Below are 22,107 nucleotides of genomic sequence, written 5' to 3'. Positions count from 1 at the left end.
ATGCATCCTTTTTGTTTCGTTAGACCAACCGAGGACATACTTCTTAAAGGCCACAGTGGTCATGGGTGTAATATATTTAACTGTGACATGATCATATATTTATCATTTAGTGATTATTGTGTTTCAAGATCATGTAATACTAGTAATGGTAGTAAATGAGACAATGTTTTCATTCTTGAAATATAGATTCCCACTTAAACATAAACCATATTGTTCGGATTATTTTATGGTGATCTTCTCTATTAACAAACGCTTGTCGGAAATTATTTAAATGCTGCTACAGAAATTCAAATATTGGGTGAAATCCATTAAGCGATACAGAGTACCTAGGAATTAGCAATTGCATCAGTTTATATTGTTTTCACAAATGTATTGGATATCTTTTTATATTCTCTGTGTTTCCTTTAAAGTGTTACAGTCGACGTCTGTTTTTGTCTACCTGTGAATCAGTGTAGAAGACATGTACAATTTCTCCTATTCTTTTTGTAACCCAGCTACTTCATATTTCTGCCAGATCTTTAAAACTTTGTGACACTGTAATGATAACCCTGTTAACAATATCATGGCACAAGAAAATGCTTTAGTGGTGAATCCCTGACCTCTATGTGTTCGTATAACAACCCTATACATCTGTGATGTTCATTAGGGATTATTTATCTGTTTTAAAGTATAAAAAAACCTTGAATAACCTTACTTTTTGCTTGTGACACTCATAATGCTGTTAACACAAAACCCACTAATGAAGATATTGTTTACAGAAGTTAAAAGGGCTCCAATCCTTATTAAGATTTATTCCATCATTCTCAAAGTTAAAATAAATATTTGTTTCAATTCTGTAGGTCAAGCACTTTGATAAGCACAGGTTCTGTTCTCAGAATACATTCAACAGATACAGTATTTCCTTGATCCCAACACTGCCCTTACATTATATGACCACAGAATGGCAGCAAAAGCTTATTTTGTTGAGACCATCTGATGAGGAGGCCCATGCACTTAGTGTACATTGTATTTGGAGATGGGGCATCAGCTATTGGCGGCAGAGTAGAAGCTGGACTGGTTAAAGTTAATAAGTAACCATACACAGAGCTATCACTGCCGCAGTCATGGGGCTGATCCAGCTGGCAACATTGATGTGTAAATGATCTTGCGGTTAATGTGATTATCTGACAAATACCATTTTCTTTTGGAAAGTCATGGTGTCTTTGCCCTTGTAGGCCTTAATGGCATTACATGCAGAATCAATCAGATCAAACATTACTGCCTTTTCTGCTTCATTCACTGGATTTTATGCTTTTTTTCACAGTGTTGTCCACTATGGCAAACCCCTCCAGAGAGACCAGGAGAGTTAAATTAGATTCCTAAGATTGTCGTTGTCTGACATATGAATTTAGTGGAGTTGAAAGAACATAATTTACCTCTGAAATGTGGTGGAGCAAAGGGGGAAGAAAAGGAAAGAAAGAACAAGTACCTACAATGTAGGCTTATTCACAGTACTTGAGTAAATGTACTTTCCACTACAGGTTAATAGTGAAAGGGTATGAATCAGTGGCGTAACTATCAACGGTGCAGCCGGTGCAACGCCCAGAGCCGGCCAGGGGCCCATGCAAAATAGCATTGATCGGATCACGCAGTCTTCAAACTAACCAAGCAACCTAAATTAATTTGTAATTTGTCTGTCCAATGACCTTGCTCCCTTTCATGTCATGTGATACCTTGCGTGACGAGCGAACCGTTTAATCAACCTGTATTGTACTGTAGCTAGCAGCAGCAAGTTCGGCAGCATTATAAAAAATGTAATAGCTTGCATTTATAATGTACAGCAAACCAAAGCACAAGAGCGGCACTCAAAAGAGAAAGGACAAGAGAGAGTGTATGTCCGTGCGTGTGTGAGCGCATCAGCGTGCGCTTATGTTTGGGGGGGTGGGGGGCCCAAAACAATATTTGCACCGGGGCCAATCACAACCTTCTTACGCCACTGGTATGAATGGTTTGAATCTGGTATGATCACACACATCCATCAACGTACTTGTTTCCACTTACTTGTCACCCTGGCAATTTAGGTTACTATGTCCCAGAGGTGGAAGAAGTACTCAGATCTTGTACTTACGTAAAAGAAGATGTACCAAAGAGTAGCAATACTATGTTACAAGTAGAGTCCTGCAATCAAATTGTTACTCAAGTAAAAGTACAAAAGTATTAGCATCAAAATATACTTAAAGTACCAAAAGTACAAGTACTCATTATGCAGATATCCATTTTGGTACAATATCAATTACATGTTGTTCTTACAATTATTATTATTTATTAATAATATTTATTATTATTATTATTTATCATAGCTGGTAAAGGTGCAGCTAGTTTGAATAACTTTGTATACTGCATGGTAGCTTGTGAATTTACTCCAGGTAAACTCAAGTCTTATTTGAGTGTTGATTATATTTCACATTATTAATCCATACCTGTAAAGTAATTAAAGGTATTAAATAAATGTAGTGGAGTAAAAGTATACTATTTACCTCTGAATTGTATAGAAGTACAAAGTAGCATATATTTAAATAAAGTAAAGTACAAGCATCTCAAATAAGTACAGTACTTACTACGTAAATCTACTTAGTTACTTTACACCGCTGCTATGTCGTTACACACACTACCTCTCTGGAAAGTGACTGCTTTTATGAGATTGTAAACACATAATATGATGCAGTAATAGATGTAATGCAAAATCATATTTTTAACTTGTCTCAGTTTTGTGCCAAGAGATGTGAAATTAGTCTTCATTACAGAAGTATACTGTATGTTGCCCTTTGGTTAAAAGTAACATCTTCTACCACTATTTGCAACTCTTTTACTGCTCTGTCATGTTCAGTCATTATATATTATTTGTGTAATTTTCACATACATTTAGCATACATACAAGGGAAAAACTGTTCCGTGTTGCTCTTTATTTCAAAACAGGAAAATGTAACATCAAAATTAATATTCAGTGGACATCATTTTTTCAAATGTACACTTTATTTTAAACAAAAGTACAAAAACAAACATCAGGTATTTACAATACTTGCATGGCAATGTTCACTTTCTTTGGTCATTCTTCCAATTTGATGGTTGTACACATGGTAGGCAACAAACAGCTAATTGGAGGTCTGAGTTGATCACATGCTGAATCTATTATTCAAGCAGACCCTGGGCAACCTACTGACGACTCACAACTTAATTACATGTTTGTAAAGTCTGCAAGCAACTTAACAACGGTTTCAATCCAAGTTATGAATTATGTGACAATTATTGAATTTACCTACCAGGAAATTTCATCTTGTACAATATAAATAGCAAAAAGAAAATAAATTCACATACTTCACAATTACATCCTGGGTTTGATACAGTTTCAAATTTAGTAAATGCTCCTGAAGGGACCAATTTTGTGACATGTACAGCTGCGCATATTCCATTGTATTCTACACAAATCTGACATGAAAACATGAACCCGAGTGCACATGACAAACTGAAGCAGTTACAGGTAGATTTTCAAAAGAAGGCAAACATATAATGGCGGCTACTTTGACACAAACACCTTGTCCTCTTTGTGTGCTCCCTTACAAATTATCCCAGAGCTACAATCATACTTCAACACTGGTGAAGCACACACATATGAATCCACTTACAGCCTTTCGCCTTTCGCCTAAAACATCCTTTCCCTGCTACAGGCTCAAGGACTTCTTCTTGCATGAAAACAAACAATGGCTTTATGTAAAACAATCTGTACAGCCAAATGATAGCCAGTTATATGAGGCGAGTTATGCTATACATTCTGTCAATAATCTACCTGTTTGTGGTATACAGTGGTTATGTTGAATGTACAGTCCTTTTGAAAAAAGAAACAGGCAGAAATGAGCTGAGTTTTGTTTGTTTCTCCCCTGGTTACTTTGCACACAATCAAAAACCAAAACCAACAAATCAGGTGATGCCAAAGAACTCTGTGGCACATCGCTTACGTCCTGCAACATGTAAATCATACTACCATCTATAACTAATGCAGAGTATAATATACCCAAAGCCCTTTCAGGAATTTCATCTCTATTTCAACATTTTTTTTATACCTGAATGAACAAACTGAAATCAATGCACAAATAAACAGATATACTACAGTGATGTTGAAGGCAGAGGTCTTTTGACTGTGATGGCGTGAAGCTAAGAAGCAATGGTGTCCCTCTGTCCCTGCTATGTCTCCAAGGGCCAAAGAGTCAGACTAATTCAGGCCTACACATCCTTACAGCAAAGGCAACTGGGCTAGTAGTTATTCTACTTGCATCACCTAACAAAACCCAAACTTCTTTTTCCCCAAATTCCTTTCTAACAAACATGAATCCTAAGAGTAGACAAGTTTACACATGTATCAGTAGTGCAGACAAGTTATGTATATCACATACAGTATCCATTCATCTTTTTTTTAGGATAGGAGGGGTGAGGGTTTAATTTAATTTAATTTCAAACCTTTATTTAACCAGATTGGTCCCATTGAGATCATAGATCTCTTTTTCAAGGGAGACCTGCAAAAAAAAAGGTTTGAGGAGCTCAGGTGGATGGGGGGGGGGGGGGGGGTTGGATATGTAATTTTAGTAAAATGCTCCCTGAAACCAAATCCAAATCATTTTCATCCCAATGTACAGTCGTTGGTTTTTCCCCCCAAATAAGGAGGTGATGAGGAATGTGCAAAAGTTCCATGTTCTCACTAGAATGAAAAACAAATACAATAAATGTTATTTAAACAAGAATGACTGTGTTTGTATTTATTTCAATATTTATGCATTCATTATTTGGGGAAAGTGATGGAAACATGTTTTTACCTTTCACATTCCCACAGGATGGTTGCCGTTTCTTTTACACCTCAGCTTTTTGGCTGTTCTCCTCCACTTTCTCCTCCAGTTTTTTCTCCTCCTCAGAAGAGCCGTTCTCCTTTTCCCCAGTCTTCCAGCTTCCTTGCCTGTTTAACATAAAACATTCTTACCTGACATGCTGACAAGCCTTTCCTCTATAGGTATTTGCAAGAAACCCAAACACTATATGGTATCATTGTGTGGACTTCACATGGACAGAATAATATCTTATGTCTACTAGCACTTAATGGAAGCTATGCATATTCCTGCACTTCGATTATTTACTTAAATTAGCAAGCTACAAGTTCAAGATCAATCAAGAGCTAAACGCCTTAATTTGGAAAATGCATGGTTGATTACTCAGTGGGTAAAACAGACAACTGTGCCAAGATCGAAAGTTCAAAGCTGATTCACTGTGGTTAATTGTTGTTCATTAATTCAGTTAAAGGAATAGATGTAAACAAATCAACATTTATAGTGTGCACTCCATGTATATTTGGTGGGAACTTGGTGTAGAAGAGTAACGGAAAGGGACAATCGATATCTGTTTATTTGCTTAATTGTTTTCTGCTGCAATAATACGTCTCAAATGTATACATCTATAGCTGCTAAAATATACCGAATAACATTTGTAAAAAGATAATTTAACCATGCACCTAAATAAAATAATAATGCACCTTTAGAAAAGCTAGGATCATTACGTAACAGCATAATCATTTTGTTGAAAGGTCAATGTTGACTACTTACTTGAATTTCTTCACGTAGACCAAGTAGGCCAGGCCTAAAACTAGAGTGGCGACGATGAGGGCGACAACAACTCCAACCACCAACTTGGTTTGGTCATTCTCATCTGTTTGAGCTGTAAGACAAAACAGGAACATGAGAGATCTGGGAGAAACATTCACTCAGTATGAAACTCCAGCCTGACTGCATACTTATACAGGGAGGAAAAGAGTCATTATGTGCAATAAATGCATTGATGAATGGTCACATCCGCACTGCGTATGGTTATGACTCATTGACTTAAATGTTAATGACGGCATTCTTAGTTAGTGATTAATTTCATCAGCCAACGGGATTATGGACAATATTGACATTTTGTCAGGATGCTGGTAGCTCCACTCCTCTTATTCCTTCATCTGTGTGTTTTATTAATGACCGAAAAAAGTGTCCAAAGATGATTTCAGTTTCAGATTCAGTTGTAGAGCCTAAGGCGAGGTTACAAATATTTAATCTTTCAGTGCGCAACATTTGATTTCCCCATAGTCTTTAACTAACCCACCTTCCACCGATTCTTACAAGCAAGAAGACTGCTACAACTTACCTTTTTTATCCATTCTCACCTCCTCAATTACTGAAATCAGATATGAAATCAAATTAACTGCAAATCAAAATTTAAAAAAATGAAAGCAAACTTGAAGTCCAGAATAGTTGAACCACTCTACTTCTATTCTACTTTTGCATGCAAGTACTGCAGTTCCAGAGAGGGAACAGATAAAGTCCAGCATCCCAACATATACACCACGCAGTGAAGAGGAAAAGAGAGGTGAAATGCTATCTCAAACACGCAGGAATGAGTAAGCAAGAGACAGCAAAGAATGATTTTAAAACTGCAGGCTTTGAGAAAACAGTGTGTACAAAGTGGTACGTGCATGCATGAATAAGATTGTTACAGTGATGATGTGAGAGAAGTAAGTTCTTTACTCAAGAATAAAATATGAAATACAAATTTCTACATGATGAATTAACGCTTTATGGGTTTCTTCTTAAACATGTACCTCTTATTTTTGCCTGGTATGGACTAAAATGGTGTATTACTGTAGGTAACTTCAAGTAAATATTTCAGAAAGCTTTATGTCAGTTCATAAAAATGTGTTTTTTATAAAAAATAAATCTAACTGATACCCATTTAAACAGCTTTAATGTACATACCTGCTAAATTATAGTAGTTAAAACATTTGAACAATAATGTAAAGTCAACATGCAGACAGAAAGAGTGAGTTAGCATTTTAGAAAAACATCTACAAAAGGAAGATCACTGAGTTAGTTTAGAGCAAAAAGCGGGGAGAGGCGAGTGGACTGTACTACCACGTTGTACTTACTGGATGACACATTTATAGTTTTGGTATCCACGCCAAGTCCATTGGACACCGTACAAGAGACAGTCAGATTATCAGTAGGCACCACTCTGATCTTGTGTGTTATCTTTCCATTGACAAAGAGACTCTCATCAATCTGAATGGTAAGGGAAAAAACACATTAGTATATGCGTAGGATATCTAAACATGTCATGGCAGCATCCGGACTAAAACCACCAGACTCAGGGACAGTTTCATCCCACAGGCAATAAGACTGTTAAACACCTGAACTGTTGAAGCAAAATCTGTTAAACACCTGAACAGTTGAAACAACATCCTTAATATTCATCTGGCTGCTACTTAAAAATTATTGATCTATTTACCTATATATCATATTTCAATAACTTGCATATAGACTCTTATTGCACTATTTCACTATTTCACTTTTTTACTATTTACTTGCACTATATTTTCTGTTTATCTGTGTTTTGTGTTGCTCTGTTGGAGAAGATAAGATAAGATAAGATAAGATGGACCTTTATTAATCCCTGTGGGGAAATGCAGTTGTACAAAGCAGCAACAGGGTAAGCGTGAAAAAACAGGACAGCAAAGATTTACAGATTAATTAAATCAAAAATAAAATCAAGAAAAAAATAAAATAATAATGATAATAATAATAAAAGACTATGAAATAGGAGATGAGTAAAAATAAGAGTAAAATAACTGTCAGCATATATACATATTTGGTCATCTAAGTTATGAAGTACGGAATGAGTTAAAGTGACAAGTGAAAAGTGAAAATGGACATCTGTACATATATATCGACATATCTATCTACGTATTTGGTCTACTACTAATGTATTAACATGGGTTGTGGAAACAGTGTATATTTATGTCCAGTGATTTTATTTTATTTCTTTTTCATTATTGACCCCTTGTTGTGCAGCCTGATGGCTACAGGCACAAAGGACTGTCCGAGGCACTTGGTGCGTTGTTGTGGAGAAGCCTGTGACACAAGATTTTCATCTGCATAACTACACTGTAGCTATGTTCGTATGAATAAATAAAGAACCTTGAACCTTGAAGGAGTGTTTTTTTGTACCACTAGGGGGCGACGTTGGATGGATATGTGACTCAGCCTTTCCATGACAAAGGCACCGCATGTGTGCCTCTGGGATATAGACACTTTAGTCTCAGGGGAAAGCCCCAGACACAAAGACAAACTGCCAACACCCTTTTTCAGGGTCTTCTACGTGTACAGTACAGGAAGATGTGGACATTTTGGCAATTAATGAACCTGTGTTCATTCCTTTTCATTGCTATCTTTTGTGAATTAGGATGGGATGAGAGAACAAAAACATAAACTTTGACTGAATTGTAGTTTGTATGTTTTGTCCTTTAGTGAAAGGGTTGTGCGAACCTTTAGAGTTGATTCATTATGACACACAGGTTTAAGTTTGGAGGTTAGACATTGACTGAAAGAGCTGAAAAATAGTGTAACCATCCTACACACACCCTCAGATTCACATGGAATTTAAAATGCTTCATTGAGCAGTTCTGCTATCAGTGCACCCAGGTACACCACTGAGACAAAAGAGAAAAGAAATGTCCAATTGGAAGCTATTGTCTTTGTGACAGTCTGTAGCGAAACACTGGGTTTCAGCCTCAGAAAAATGAAGAAATGTTCTCTTTCGAAACACTGAGCTCACCCGTCTAGAAATGTTTGGAGTAGATAAGTGTGGTAGCCGGGGAAAATACTAACACTGCAAACTGCTCTGCAAACAACAGGGAGGGAGAACTCACTCAGTGGCACAGCAAGGCATGAACTGTCTCAGGGCCGAGACACTGAAAAACCTCAGATCTTTTATCATAAGCTTAAACAGAGTCACACCTTCACATCTCTGTGGGTGATTTTCATAGGTTTGTTTTGATGAAAATGCCATTAAATTGAAACAACCATACTGTATAAGCATCTCAGTGGTTTTTCTTTGCTGCTAAAAGAGCCATTAGTAGATTTCAGTGAAAGAAAATGTATTTTCTTAAGAAGTAGTAGACCAAACACCTAAATAACACTTTAAATGTTCACACACTTTGTACCTGTGTCGATCCAGATGAAACCAGGTATTGCGTGCTGCACAAATCATCTACAATATGCCTGGACTACTTTATAAACCATACTTAGACGCTGCTGCCTAACTGCTGCAGTTACTGTACAGGAGGACCAAGGACAGAAGATGGATTTCTTTAACAACCAGTATTGATTTGTCATTCAAAGAGTGACTGACAGAAACATTTAAAGCCTGCTGAATGATCTCTTAAAAACACAATTTGTCATTGGAGGCGGTCTTTTAATCGCGACATTAAGGACATATTTATGGTTTGTAATGGCAATTTATATTTTTGCAATTTTATGAATTGTTGCAATGGTTTCACATACCGTGCCGTTGATGCTCCAGGTAACAGCTGGCTTTGGAGAACCTTCAGCCTCACAAATCAGTTCTTCATGTGTGCCGTCTTCGCCACGCTTTTTGATCAGCTGTTTGATCACCGGAGCACCTGCAACAGGACGTAACCCTTCAGATACATCTGAATGAGTGCACATGTGGTGTGAATGGTTGCATTTCATTCCAGCACAGACACAGAGTTGTCTGATGAGGAACTCACTTGAGGAATAGTTTGACATTTTGGAAAATACGCTTAATTGCTTTCCTGGATGAGATGATTCATACTACTCTTAGTTCTGTATGGTAGGTATTACGCTATGGCCAGCAGTTGATTAGCGTAGCTAAGAAAATCTTACCTGCTGCTTTGAGGCAAAAGTGGTATACATCTTCTCTAATCTAACTCTCAACAAAAAGCTACTAATAATATATCCTAAAAATCTCTGAGTTCTTACCTTCAACAGTCAGCTCAAGAGAAGCTTTTTGGTTGAGGAGCCCAAGCGTCACCTCACACTCATAGCGGCCAGAATCAGCGAAAGTCAGCTTGGCAAACTTGGGCTCTTTGTCCAATTTAACATTGTTCTGTATCAAATTAAAAGGATGGACCGTCAATAACAACCACACACTTTTCCTACTTGATTCAGGCTTTGTTGTATAAAAGATTGCTTTTACCTTTGTCCAGGAGACCTTTGTGTCTCCGGAGGAATCAATCTTGAGATTTGGATGCAATGCTTCACCAGCACTCTTGACGATATTTCCAGAGGGGCTTAAATTGATGTCTAGGTCTAACAAGAGAGGAGAGGGTTGTGAATAGATGGTTCAGAGGCCTGACAAGGGTTGAAACATTCCTGTCGTTAACCACACAACCCTGCACTTGGCTCAATGCCCTGCAGATGCAGCTTATTAGAGGCAGTATCTTTGACACAACACTTTCCTTCACGAAACAAAAGAAAAGAAAACAGTAGGACTTACTTTCATCTAGCAATAAACATAGCTATAAAAAATGACATGCGGGAAAGGTAAATGTGCTGACAATCATGCTGGCTTGTGGCCAAACTGCATAATACACCATGTTTTGGTCCCTTACAGTTCACTGTGATGGCCATGGATGCTTCCATTGTTGGGTCATCAACGAGAGAGCATTTGTATTCACCGGTGGTGTTGCGAGAGACATTAGTGATGGTGTAAGAATCATCGTCCACTTTCACTATCTCTCCCTTTAAAGACATACAATGGCGGGAGATTAGCCTCATTGAAAAAACAACAACACATTAAGCATGAATGGAAGACATCTCTGAGTGCCTCAATGAGATATTGGTAAGCACCTGTGCCTTAAGGTGGAAGTTAAAGGCGGTTGGAGCTGGGTTTCCATCAGCAACACACTTCAGGGTCATACTGTCTCCTTCCACCAGAGAGTCCTGACCAGTGACCTGAAGGACAAGGTTCTCTGTGGAGTCTGGGCAGAAAGAAGGAGATGGAAAGTCAGAGGGCAACTTAATGAGCATGTTCCCCTAACAGCTGACTTCAGAGACACACTTTGTCATCACACTACAGAGAGCTGTAAGTGTAACTTTCTGCTACAGCAGAGGCAAAACTCTTCACACTTCTTGTGAGAAAGTGTTACGACAGTGATACATTTGAATTTAAAGTCTGCACTTAGCAGGTAGCATGAATATTTAATGCTGATTTTGGTATATTTTTCCCACTTCTTAGCTATCTCATTTTTCATCTGTCACCCGGAAAGTTATCGTTACTGTTTTCTTCTTTGTTGTACCAGAAGGAAAGAATGATTTAAAAACTGTTAATATAGTCTGAAAAATAAAAGCCTGTTTCCACTAAAAATAGTTTGTATTGGTCTTTGTAATGAGCTTGTGGGTCAGGAGCTGCTGATGTTGAAAAACATGACTTAAAATTAAAAAGTCAGGCTATTCAATAGCCGTTATTCTTATCTTTTACTCCAAAAAATATAATAAAAGTATAACAAAATCACATCACAGTTTAAATAATCATACCCCGTTAAATAATTAAGGCTCATAATTGAAAAAATAACCACTGTTTCCCTATTCAAAAGTGAAAAGGGGAAAGAAAAAGCACAGAATTCTTTTTTTAAATCAGCCTTGTATAACATGTTGTAATTGATTTTCTACAAGTGGAGAAACCGACTGGTGCTGTTTTTTTGTAACCTTTCATGTTTCTGCAAAATTGGACTGCATTCAGTCACAACCCACTGGCTTGAAATCTATAATGGTCTGTTTCTTTTTTTTTACTTGAAATAGAATTTGAAATGTCTAACCTTCATCAGCATTTGGATGGCTACCAAAATACCCAGGGTGATGGTCAAGCACGAGATGCATGTGCCATATTTCGGATGTCTTAGTAGTATTTATTTTAGAAATATGATTATTACATAATCGTAGTTGCTAGCTTGCAGATGGGAGGATCGATACCACTCTAATATCTTCTCCATTAGATATAATTATATTGCGATAGACAGCTTAGCTCAGCAAAAAGCCTGGAAACATCCAGGCTGGCTCTGTGCAAAGTTAAACAATTCACCTCCTAGCAAATCTATAGCCAATCACCAATTAACAAGTTAACAAGTATTCATTCAATGTATACACATATTATTTGGACATGCCAGGCTAGTTGTTTCCCCCTGTCCCCAGTCTTAATGCTAAAAGTTAAGCTAACTGGCTGTAGCGTTATCTTTACTCTGCTGACATCAGAAAGGTATTGTTCTTCTCATCTAACTCTCAGCAGGATTTTGTGTTATAGGAGCTTGAACAGTTTAGCAAGTGTTTTCAGGGCGGGTTGTTTGCGTGGCCTCGGGGACTCACAGGTGATACTGAAGGTTACTGGAGAGGACACGATCCCTGCGGCCTGAGTGTTCTTAGCACTGCAGGTGAACACAGCGTCCGTGTCTTCCTTCTGCGCAGAGTACTCAAGTACGGAGGAGGTGGTCGAAAGGCCAGTCACATCGTTCACCAGCACCGAGGCCTGGATGGAAATTCCTAGACAGAAAACGAACAACTTTGTCTCAAAACTCTAACAAGGAAACAATGGTGTAGTGACCAAATCGCGGCGTTCTCACTTGGCAAGTGCAGCACTGAAGAACAATGTACAGTAACTGTTTCAGTCAGAGAGAATAAATACATCTGTGTATGTAATATTTCTTAATGTCAACTCAAACCCTAAAGAGTTGTTTTGTTGCTATTAATAATTATAATCTTCCAACAGAATGAAGAATACACACCTTTTCCATCAGCTTTCAGAGTTGTGTTGTTTTTCAGCCATGTGATTTCTGCCGCTGGATTGGAGTCCTTGGCAACACACTTTGCGAGCTAAGGTACACAAATAACACCTTTAAATCATAGCAAATACCTGCACACACATATTGAAAAACAATCACTGTTTAATGCATGTCAAATAAATCTGCATCTCTTTAAGTGACTAAACATCTGAGCAAGTTAGCTTTTTGTAGCACCCTTCCGGCATTTGAGGACTTAGTTGTTTCTACGCAACAGACCATGAAATGCCCCGAGTTCTTCTAAAGCCACTCAGATCCTCTGGGTATTTTAATTGCAGTAAGGGGGATTCTGCTCTTTACTAATTCATGAGAATCACTTCAAAGAACTCATTACTGTAGTAACATGGCCTCAGCTATGCCTCAAGATACCTTTGCTCAAGTGCGGGATTTCCCTTGATGGGCTACGGCTTAAAATAATGTATGTATAAGCAATGTTTATCATTAAAAACCCACCTTTGTAAGTTTGCCAATTTCTAGTTCCTCCGCTTTGTCAGAAATCTCCAGGCCAGGCGTCTCTGCAATTCATAAAAAAGAGTGGGGAGTTAATGTCAGTTAACAGTTAGCAGTCAGTTATTAAACACCTCAACCAAAGAAATCCAAAAGAAGAAAAAGTTATTTAAGACGATAGAAGCTTGTACTCACTCTGAATCACCACATTAACTGGATATTCTGTGATGTCCACATCAGCCACCACCATGCAGGTGAAAGTGCGTTGGTCACTCAGCTTGGTGGCAGACAGAAGCAGGCTGGATTTTGCAGCCATGCTCACACGGCCCTTGTATTCATCAGTGGTCATGATGGAGACATTCTGGTCTTTCCGCTTGACCAGCAGGTCTCCTGAAAGACCCTCTCCTTTGTCCTGGAGAGAAAAGCAGAGTGCACTTGTTACATATCTGTCACATATGGCACTGGCATCCATTTCAAATTAAAAGCACACAGTGTTTTATTTTCATGCCCCGATTCATGCATTTTATTATGAAGAGACAGATGCTTGGCACTGCATGTGCACTCAGACTGGGCGTGGTTCAGACATGATAAGTGGGTGTCAGACGGACTCCACCATTTTGAATCTATTGACCTCCACTGTGACTTACATATTTCCATTTAGTGATCAGGACGTCCTCTGCATTCACTGCTCCATTGTTGCACGGGATTTCCAGTGTTTCCCCATACAGGCCGATAACCGTCGCCAAACCGCTGACTGCGAAAGAGAAAAGCAGAGACACAATTTTCAATTAGTTTTTTTAACAGGGCTAATCTGGTCAGCTCCAACATAGCATGACATTTTTTGAATGAAAAGTCAAATCTGTTATTATTGTGAGGGCTTCAAAGTCCCTTCTTTCTAATCATATTTGACTGGCCTACACCAATACCACTTAGTGCTCAGCTAAATACACTGAGAACAGCAGTTTCTATACAGTTCTGCTAATGTAACAACTCCCTTGGTAAAAAAAAAAAAAAACCTTAAACATCGCCATGGAGACTAAGTGCATGAGAGGGGGGATGGGACGAGGTGTCTCAATGGGCTGCCATGAGGGTTAGACTTATACATCCATGGGGTTAGAGCCAGAGGGCTCTGGGGAAGAAGCGGCTGCCATGGCACGACTGAAAATGAGGTGCTGCTCAGCTTTTGGTATTCACATTCACCTCCGTGTGTTGCACGCACGAGTGGGTTCGTGGAGACGAAGATCTGACAGCTAAAACCCAAAACAGCTCATCAGCCAGTCAGTAAAGTGTGAGAAAACAAAGCAGTGGCCAAACCAACTTCCATCTGTCGGACAAATAATGTTTGTGGATTTTACAGGAAGAGTGCAAAACAATGAAGATGCTCAAATATTCTGCGTGCATTCATCCACGAAATTGTCTGATTATATTCATGCACAACAAAAAGACTACAAAAAGTAAGACTGCAATGCAACTGAAGGTTTAGTCTCACTTTCCCTCTTAACTCAGCAGACCTTTCCTCAAAGTGGAGCAACGATGGGGCGGTTAATTCATTTGCTTTGTGCGTGATACTCATTTGAATCCCTTTGAATGAAAGTAGATACTTTTGCTATGGTTACCATTGTCTACATTGGGACAGAGTAACAACTGGGACCCTGAAGGCATATTTGCACAGTTGCTTGTGATTTAAGGATGAGCACAAGCATCTCCTGCGTCCTGCTCCGGGTGTTATGTTCCCGTCACGATAAACCCCCTCTTGTCGAGTGTCATTTTCACATAAAGACGATTGAACAAGTTCATCATGTACTTTTATGCAGCATTACTTTACTAAAGATACACAACAATGTCTGTGTTGACTCAAAGTTTTCCTCCAGTCAACACAGTCTGCTGTTAATGCCGTCCTCCTGCCACTCAGCTGAACAAGTTCACTCCCGACACTTGTCACTCATCTTTATGAGCCGTCAGCTTCAAAACTAAATCTAGTCTAACGCTGAGCTAACCAGAGTCAGTAAAGCCTGTCAGTGAAGATGCCAAACAGACAATTTAATAATGGGATGTTTTACAGGTCATGTTTTGCTGCCTTTTCTTTTCATTCTCATTCAACGCACGGCAAAAATAGATTATTTTCTCAAATTTCAAACTATTTATTCAACAGCCACAATAGCTAACACTAACTGTCTGCTCTTGCACATACTCAAGTAATGTGCGATATATTTCATTTCTTTACAAAAAGTGTTAATTTAAACAAATATATTGAACTTAATACCATTTTTATAGGTTTCCTAATAAACTATAACACCTCTATAAAACTAGTTAGATTGCTGGATGCAAAAATATCAGCATTTATAGAGACCAGGAAACAATAAACACACGGAGAACAAAATGGATATAAAAATGTATGTGGTCCAATGTTTGGGGATGACTAGAATAAGATCTTAAAGCTCTATCTGTGAGTATCAAAGCATTGTAACCCACACACAAAAAAAAAAACAGATACCGAAAGCCCATCACCCCCAGAGACACTATCCATGCATTTCAAAAAGGCTCAGGGATGTTTAACAGTGACAACACGGACAAAACAAAGCTCGCCACATTTCAACAGATGACAGTTGTACCAGGAATTCTTCACCAAAAACAGGGTACAGCTCTGTCACCTGTCAACTGCAGTACAATTAAAATTACAGATTCCTCCAATTATTCATGATTTGCCACACCTTAAACCTACATTTAAATGATTTGAAAGCCTATTAAGAGTCTTTCTCCCATCCAGATTTGTACACCTCTGTCCGATCCACCTGAAATAGAAATGCAGATTGCTGGTGCGAACACAGCATGCCCATGTAGCTGTCCTACACTGCCTTGGTTTATCTTTCTGATGTACATTGCTTTTAATAGAACAGACTCTTGTGTTTGAATGGGCTTTAGGCAGAGAAGAGTGCACACACTAGGTGGAAAACAGGAAATGAAGACATGGTGAATCTATTAGGAGGATGGAGTTAATGAGCTCTCTGTGCAGGACCTGGGCACACGTTTTGTAATGTGTCAAGTCCAATGATATCATGCTGCATTTCATATTTAGTGTTACAGTGGCAAAGATAATCTAGATTATGTGCAGCACCTGGGTATGTACGTAGGTGCCAGCATAATATAATGTGTTCAGAATCTTGTTATGAATCACATTTGTCCTTGTTTGTTTTCCAGGTGTTCTCTCAGGAAAGAGTCCTGCACAACCTGGTCTTCCCAATCTTTCAATTGTTAAGTCAAAAGAGTGAGTTATATTCAGGTTACACTGCAAGAACTGCAGAGCCAGAAAGGTTATCGCACTTCCTGTAAAATAGACTCCTTCAATTTCAAATTCAAATGAGCCTTTTTGAATATTCAAATACAGCTGTGTTCAGCCTCTCTGAACTTTAGAAGAGTCTGTATTAAGGAAAAGGCTTTGTCTGCACAGATTACACTGTTACACAATGAGAACTAATCACACTTGTGGAGTTGCAGAAGACAAAAGCTCCTGCTGGTTACTGAGATAAGGTAATCCTTCACCACAAATGTAGGTGAACAGTGTGACTTCACGTTTGCAATCACATGCAGGCCCACAATGCATACGGAAGTATTATCACTTCACAGTTGTCTATATGATGAGAGCAATGGTTACAGGGAGTCTAACTAAACCTTGTGCTTTGTTGTGTTTGGCCTTATTCTATGTCTACATTGCTCTACGTATTATTATTTAAAATAACAACTGCATTGTGTCTTTTTCCTTTTCTAACCTTATTAAAAAACAATATTGTAGAAAAGCATTGAGGCGATGTAAACCATTGTTATTGATTACAACAGATAAGGAAATATATTAGGTATTATATGTTATATTGAATTCACATGTATAAATAGAGCCTACACATGATTTTTGTTTGCCGAAGATCTTTCAAAGACGAGGTCATTTAGAGTCTGTCAATATTCATTATAATATAAGTTGTGTTTTGAAGAGAGATGGTATTTGGGATTTGGTTGGAGTAGTGCTGTGTAAAATTCCCTTGTATAAAACCATGTTCAAAGCAGGGGTATCTGAGACTCAATAATCTTAAAACCCATCAGCTATCTGAATATCAATGATAAGAATTTGGGGGGGATTCTGGTCAATGAATTACGCCTCTTTGGCTCTCCACACTAAACCAAAGCACGTTTAAATGGGATTGATCGACACTACACATATTACTAATGGAAACAAAAGTGCTTCAAGCAACAAAATATTGCCCCATTCTGCAATCATATGCATAACCTGTTTTGTGGTGATACACCAAACTGAAGTATTGCGCCATTAAAAAAATTAATCTCAGCAGCAGCAGATTGGGGTTAAGCAACACTTTATTCCAATGTGCTACATCTGTGTCTTTACAAATCCTTTATTGGCACTTTATTCCACTGAAACCAGAACTTGGCACACCAGCATGGATGTGAATTTCTTGGTACTTATAAAGCAGAGTTCTTACACTGGACACAGGATATTAGCTAATACTCTGGCGATGGTAAATCAAGCAAACGACAGGCGAGTGACAGAGACAGGAGGCGGCACCACAGGAGACACTTTCATGTTCCTGATTAAGGCGCCTCTATCCCGGCGAAGAGACAGGTGACGACAGCTCCGATATAAGCTCGCCAGGGAAATCAGCTACCTCCCCACACAGGTCTCTATATCCCTGTTTTGCTACCTTACGCCCCCCTATTTGTGTGTCTGTGTGTGTGTCTGAGTGTGTAGGCAAGTCATTTCAGTTGAAAGTAAACGTAGGCCGAAACTTATTAAGTGCCTAAAATGAGGATTGTGCTGTGAGAGGAGATCCCAAGGCGCATGTCCACAAAGACTTGATGGCAAATAGCCTTGCTTCAGAAGCGCTTCAGCGGCGAGGGGGCAGACAGAACCACTTCAGCTAGATCAATAATACTTGAGGAAAGGCGAGATTCTTATAGTGAACAGCGCTTGTCTAAGGAGCGAGAAATCAAAGAAAAGCTAACCTCCCGTGACATTCTGCTTCTCGTCCTTGTCTTTTCTTTAATAATTTAACAAGTGTTGAAATGAGAAGGGATCAAAGATGTAATAGGCTCTATAACTCATTACTAGCCGTCAAGAAAGAAATAGAGGAACCGCTGTCATGTAGAAAGTTGCGGAAATGTTTCGGGAAATCCTTCCGTCTACCACCAGGTTCCCAAGAGCATCCTTTTAGCCATTTAGTATTAAATGAGGTCTATAAGCAGCTGTTTTGAAGACTTAACTCTTAACTCTTATGTTACAGACTACTATGAAAAGCATATGACTGTATTTGAATTCAGTTCCAGTACAAGCTTAGGAGGAAGTGTTCCAGACCAAAGAGGGTTTTTTTTTAACATAAACCAAGCTACTTCCTCACTATCACTGTCTGTCTCTCTTTGTCGAGGGGAAGGGTAGTAATCATGTCACTGATGGATAACTGGCAGCACACTTGCACAACATCCCTTTCGCACAGTTTCTCTCTGCAGCAGGCTGAACCATGGAGGCACCATTCTGAATGTCAAGCTCTATAATTTTGCTTTTTTCTGTCTACTGTAATTGCCTGTCAGTGTCGTTACGGTGTAGAACTAAGGGCATCAGTTTGAATTTTTTACAGGAGAGATGGTTGACAAAAAACACTAATGTCAATAGCTGAGAGACTCTCCATTTTGAAGCATGGGGATGCATACAGGACACATTTGAATGTACGTTCAGCTCTGTTTGTAGCTATGAAAATAGGATGGTAGAAGCTTTTATGGGTAGGATGCATCGTGTACAATGTCAACCTCTTTGCTCCTGACTTAAAAAAATAACAAAAAAAATGTTGAATGGATTGCATTAATATATTGTTACAAATGTATAAAGGTACTCATTGGGCTGTCTTCCAAGTTGCTGCAATACATAATTATTAAGTAATACATCTCGAAGAAATTAAGGAAATAGCTAATTTATGTATATGCCAAGGTGACTTCTTCAAACAACCCAAACACATTATCTGACTATCACCAACCCAAAATGTCCCAAATTGGGATCATTAAAGTACTTATTATCTTATCTTAACCTCACACTATTTGACAAAGAAAACTCTCACATCTGAAGTTGTGGCCAGACAGTATTTTGTATTTTTGCTCTATAAATAAATAAATGCATTGATTTTTGTATTTTCAAAGTTGTTGCTGAAGAATTGAAAAAAGTATTCCAGTGTTGATATTGACTAGTTTCCCTAAATGCATCGATTTTGCAGAAGTACGCAGCAGGCATGAGTTTGTATAAGTACTTTGGGGTAGACAAAAGCCACATTGTGTGAAATGAACTGCACAGAGTGTGTGACATGGAGATTTCAAGCCATTTCCCAAGCCTCATTTTCTGCCACACCATCTGTTTCAGGGCACAAAAAGCTACCCACCACCCTAAAGATGTCCCCCTGCACCCCTCTGACCTCCAGAAGGAGTAAAGGTCTTTTAGAGGGCAACAATCTGAAAAGGAGGTCCCTTTATGGACAGAAACACTTAGGACAAAGGTTTCATTTTGTACAACGTTACTCACAGGCGCTATCTGCAGTCCAGCTGAACTAGGCCTGTCTAGTCTCTTTGTTTTTAATAACAACTGCAGATTCTTATCTACAAGTTCGAGAAACTGTGACAAAAATCTAACACATTTATTATTTTATGACGGAAAAGAGTTTGTGATATTTCTCACATTTATATAACGCTGAATTGATGTATAGCCAGCAGACCAATTTGTTTCTTACACTTATTCAATTAGATTTTGTTCTCTGTGTAACACTTAGGCAAGATTTCTCTTTCAAGGCTTGAAAACTTCAATGAATCCACTTCCAACATTCAGATAACAGAAAAGTTGTTCAGTTATCACACTATATCATATAAATACATTTGGCCTTTTCTTTGGGTCCACAATAAATCATTGATTTATATATTTTTTGTATGCACAAATGCTGATGTTCGCTTGATTAATTGGATGAATTGCTACTTTTTGTATCAGATATGTATCAGATTATTATTTTATACTGTGATTTTGACATTCTTGTTTGTAGGAAAAAAAAGCATTATGATAAAAATGAAAAGCCTGCAAATGTTCAAAGCGTACACGAAGCAGAGTCATGTTTGTCACCTCAGGGTGAAACCCTCCTGTGTGGTGCTAAGAAGGAGAATGGACATCAAATGGAGAATTATGCAGAGTATACACCGCACAGTATTAATAGTCTGAGTCTATTAAGCATAATGGCTCCTCTCCCTCACCCCAGCAGCGTGGACACATTTTCAGGCCACCGTTTAAAAGAAACAACAATAGAGTTCATGCGAGGCAAACAAAACCACAGAACTCATGTTAATGCTGCATGTTATTCAGAAGGAAAAAAAAGGAAAATGTGTATCTACCAGGTTTACAAAAAGAGTGCAGTAGCAAAGATTAGAAATGTTCAATGTTCCTTAATCATGCACCTTTATACTTTAAAGTACCGAGCAATGAATAACCTAATTTGCTTTACACTCTCTTCTCACTAGATATACAATACACTTCTAGTTCAAATGATTTTGAGACACATAGATAGCTTTTTCCCCCTCAGGTAAAACAACAATGTTCATTTGCTGCATCATGTGTGGTCACAGACACCTCCAGACGACAGCAGGCGGGAACAGGGCTAATGCATCGCCTGTAGTTGCACCTGTCGGGTTCCCTTTGTTGCCTCGTGACTGAAAGTGCTGGCTCCATTTTCTCTGACTCGTCTCCATGACGGCCCTCAGTACCTGTGCAGACCTGCCGCTGAGGGATCAGGTTGCTGCTTCCGCCCCTCGCCGGGGATCGAGACGAGAGGACAAAGAAAGAGAGGAGGGCTCAAGAAGGAGGAAAAGATTTGTTTAAGCCTTCGGGTGTTTTAAACCACTTGTGTAATTGATGGCATCTTCCCTAAAGAAATGTTATGTTGTTGAAGATAAATCTTTCATATCATAAATCTGTGATGTTCAATGCAGGTTTTAAAAGCCCTCAAAACATATTTTGTATTCAGCTTCTTAGTATGACAGATGGGGTTTCACATGAAAACAATAGTCGGGCTAAGTTAACTCAGTCTTGGGGCTATTTGGAAAATGATTAATTAGAAATCAGGAGAAACTTTTATTTGATTGTTGCTTATTTGGTCCAAGATTTCAAACACCATTTTTATCCATGTATTTTTCATTTTGCAGGATTGGATTATAGGAGTTAATTTAAGAGAGTAACCAGTACATGTGTTATATCACATCTTGTTTACTTTAATGTGTATTCCCAGAATACCTGCTGATATCCCCTGAGAACAGACACAAATATTTGTTTCAGCTGTGGGTTATTGGTGTGTAGGTGAGGATAGCACTATAATAATAAGCCCAAAGGTAGCAGTGAGTCCTGCTCTGCATCTCAAAACACAGGATGACTTGTGACTGCATTGCATTCTGGTCCATTAAGGACCCTGTCTGAGTAACTTATCACCTTATGTCTACATTCACTTTTTCTGAAGTAGTCGGATAACTATGTTATTCTAAGGGACTGGCATCTAAATGGATATTTCCCGGTGATGTGTTAGATAGTCAAGTTTCCATTAAATATCCTCGAGGCTTCAGTAGAAATATCTCAACATGATGTCTTTGTTTGACTCCAAGGTAATAAGGGAGGAAAACAGACCTCTGGCTGCCAGGTAGATTGGCAAAAGCTATTTCCCATTAGCCCCTCCATTGTAGATATCCTCTCGTACTTTTAACAACACAGGGAATATATGTGCCATCCGAATCTCTGCATGATCATTAATTGACTGGCATTCAAGCTTTGAAGCAGGGTGGGAGACACAGCAAAGATGTATAGATTACAGAAAAAGATTCAAGAAGTACTTGCATTTTTCCCTTTGATTAGCAAGTGATTTTAATATGGAATTTAAAAAAGGAACAATTGC

At 38.5% G+C, this 22,107-nt stretch overlaps 1 protein-coding gene across 2 annotated transcripts in view; it reads right to left on the bottom strand.

Annotated features, from left to right (window-relative positions):
* Positions 1-2,927: 2,927 nt before the first annotated feature.
* LOC117468827 (CD166 antigen homolog A-like) overlaps positions 2,928-22,107 on the bottom strand; it is a 33,353-nt gene continuing 14,173 nt past the window's right edge. Inside the window, exons 2-16 of one of the 2 annotated variants that reach the window (XM_034113138.1) lie at positions 13,795-13,901; positions 13,343-13,559; positions 13,154-13,215; positions 12,647-12,734; positions 12,231-12,404; positions 10,719-10,849; positions 10,481-10,610; positions 10,066-10,178; positions 9,849-9,975; positions 9,390-9,508; positions 6,977-7,109; positions 6,199-6,228; positions 5,622-5,733; positions 4,845-4,981; positions 2,928-4,729 (exon numbers count right to left, since the gene is read on the bottom strand). In XM_034113138.1, coding sequence (XP_033969029.1) covers positions 4,879-4,981; positions 5,622-5,733; positions 6,199-6,228; positions 6,977-7,109; positions 9,390-9,508; positions 9,849-9,975; positions 10,066-10,178; positions 10,481-10,610; positions 10,719-10,849; positions 12,231-12,404; positions 12,647-12,734; positions 13,154-13,215; positions 13,343-13,559; positions 13,795-13,901 — 1,646 coding nt within the window. In that variant the 3' untranslated portion in view covers positions 2,928-4,729; positions 4,845-4,878. Of the gene's footprint in view, positions 4,730-4,844; positions 4,982-5,621; positions 5,736-6,198; positions 6,229-6,976; positions 7,110-9,389; positions 9,509-9,848; positions 9,976-10,065; positions 10,179-10,480; positions 10,611-10,718; positions 10,850-12,230; positions 12,405-12,646; positions 12,735-13,153; positions 13,216-13,342; positions 13,560-13,794; positions 13,902-22,107 lie in introns of those variants that run through there. The other variant, XR_004554523.1, reaches the window with a different exon arrangement.

This window comes from Trematomus bernacchii, unplaced genomic scaffold (genome assembly GCF_902827165.1).
Source record: "Trematomus bernacchii unplaced genomic scaffold, fTreBer1.1, whole genome shotgun sequence".
Classification (NCBI taxonomy): Eukaryota; Metazoa; Chordata; class Actinopteri; order Perciformes; family Nototheniidae; genus Trematomus; species Trematomus bernacchii.
The sequence above is the reverse complement of the archived record's forward strand: the minus strand, read 5'-3'. Positions and strand labels throughout refer to the sequence as shown.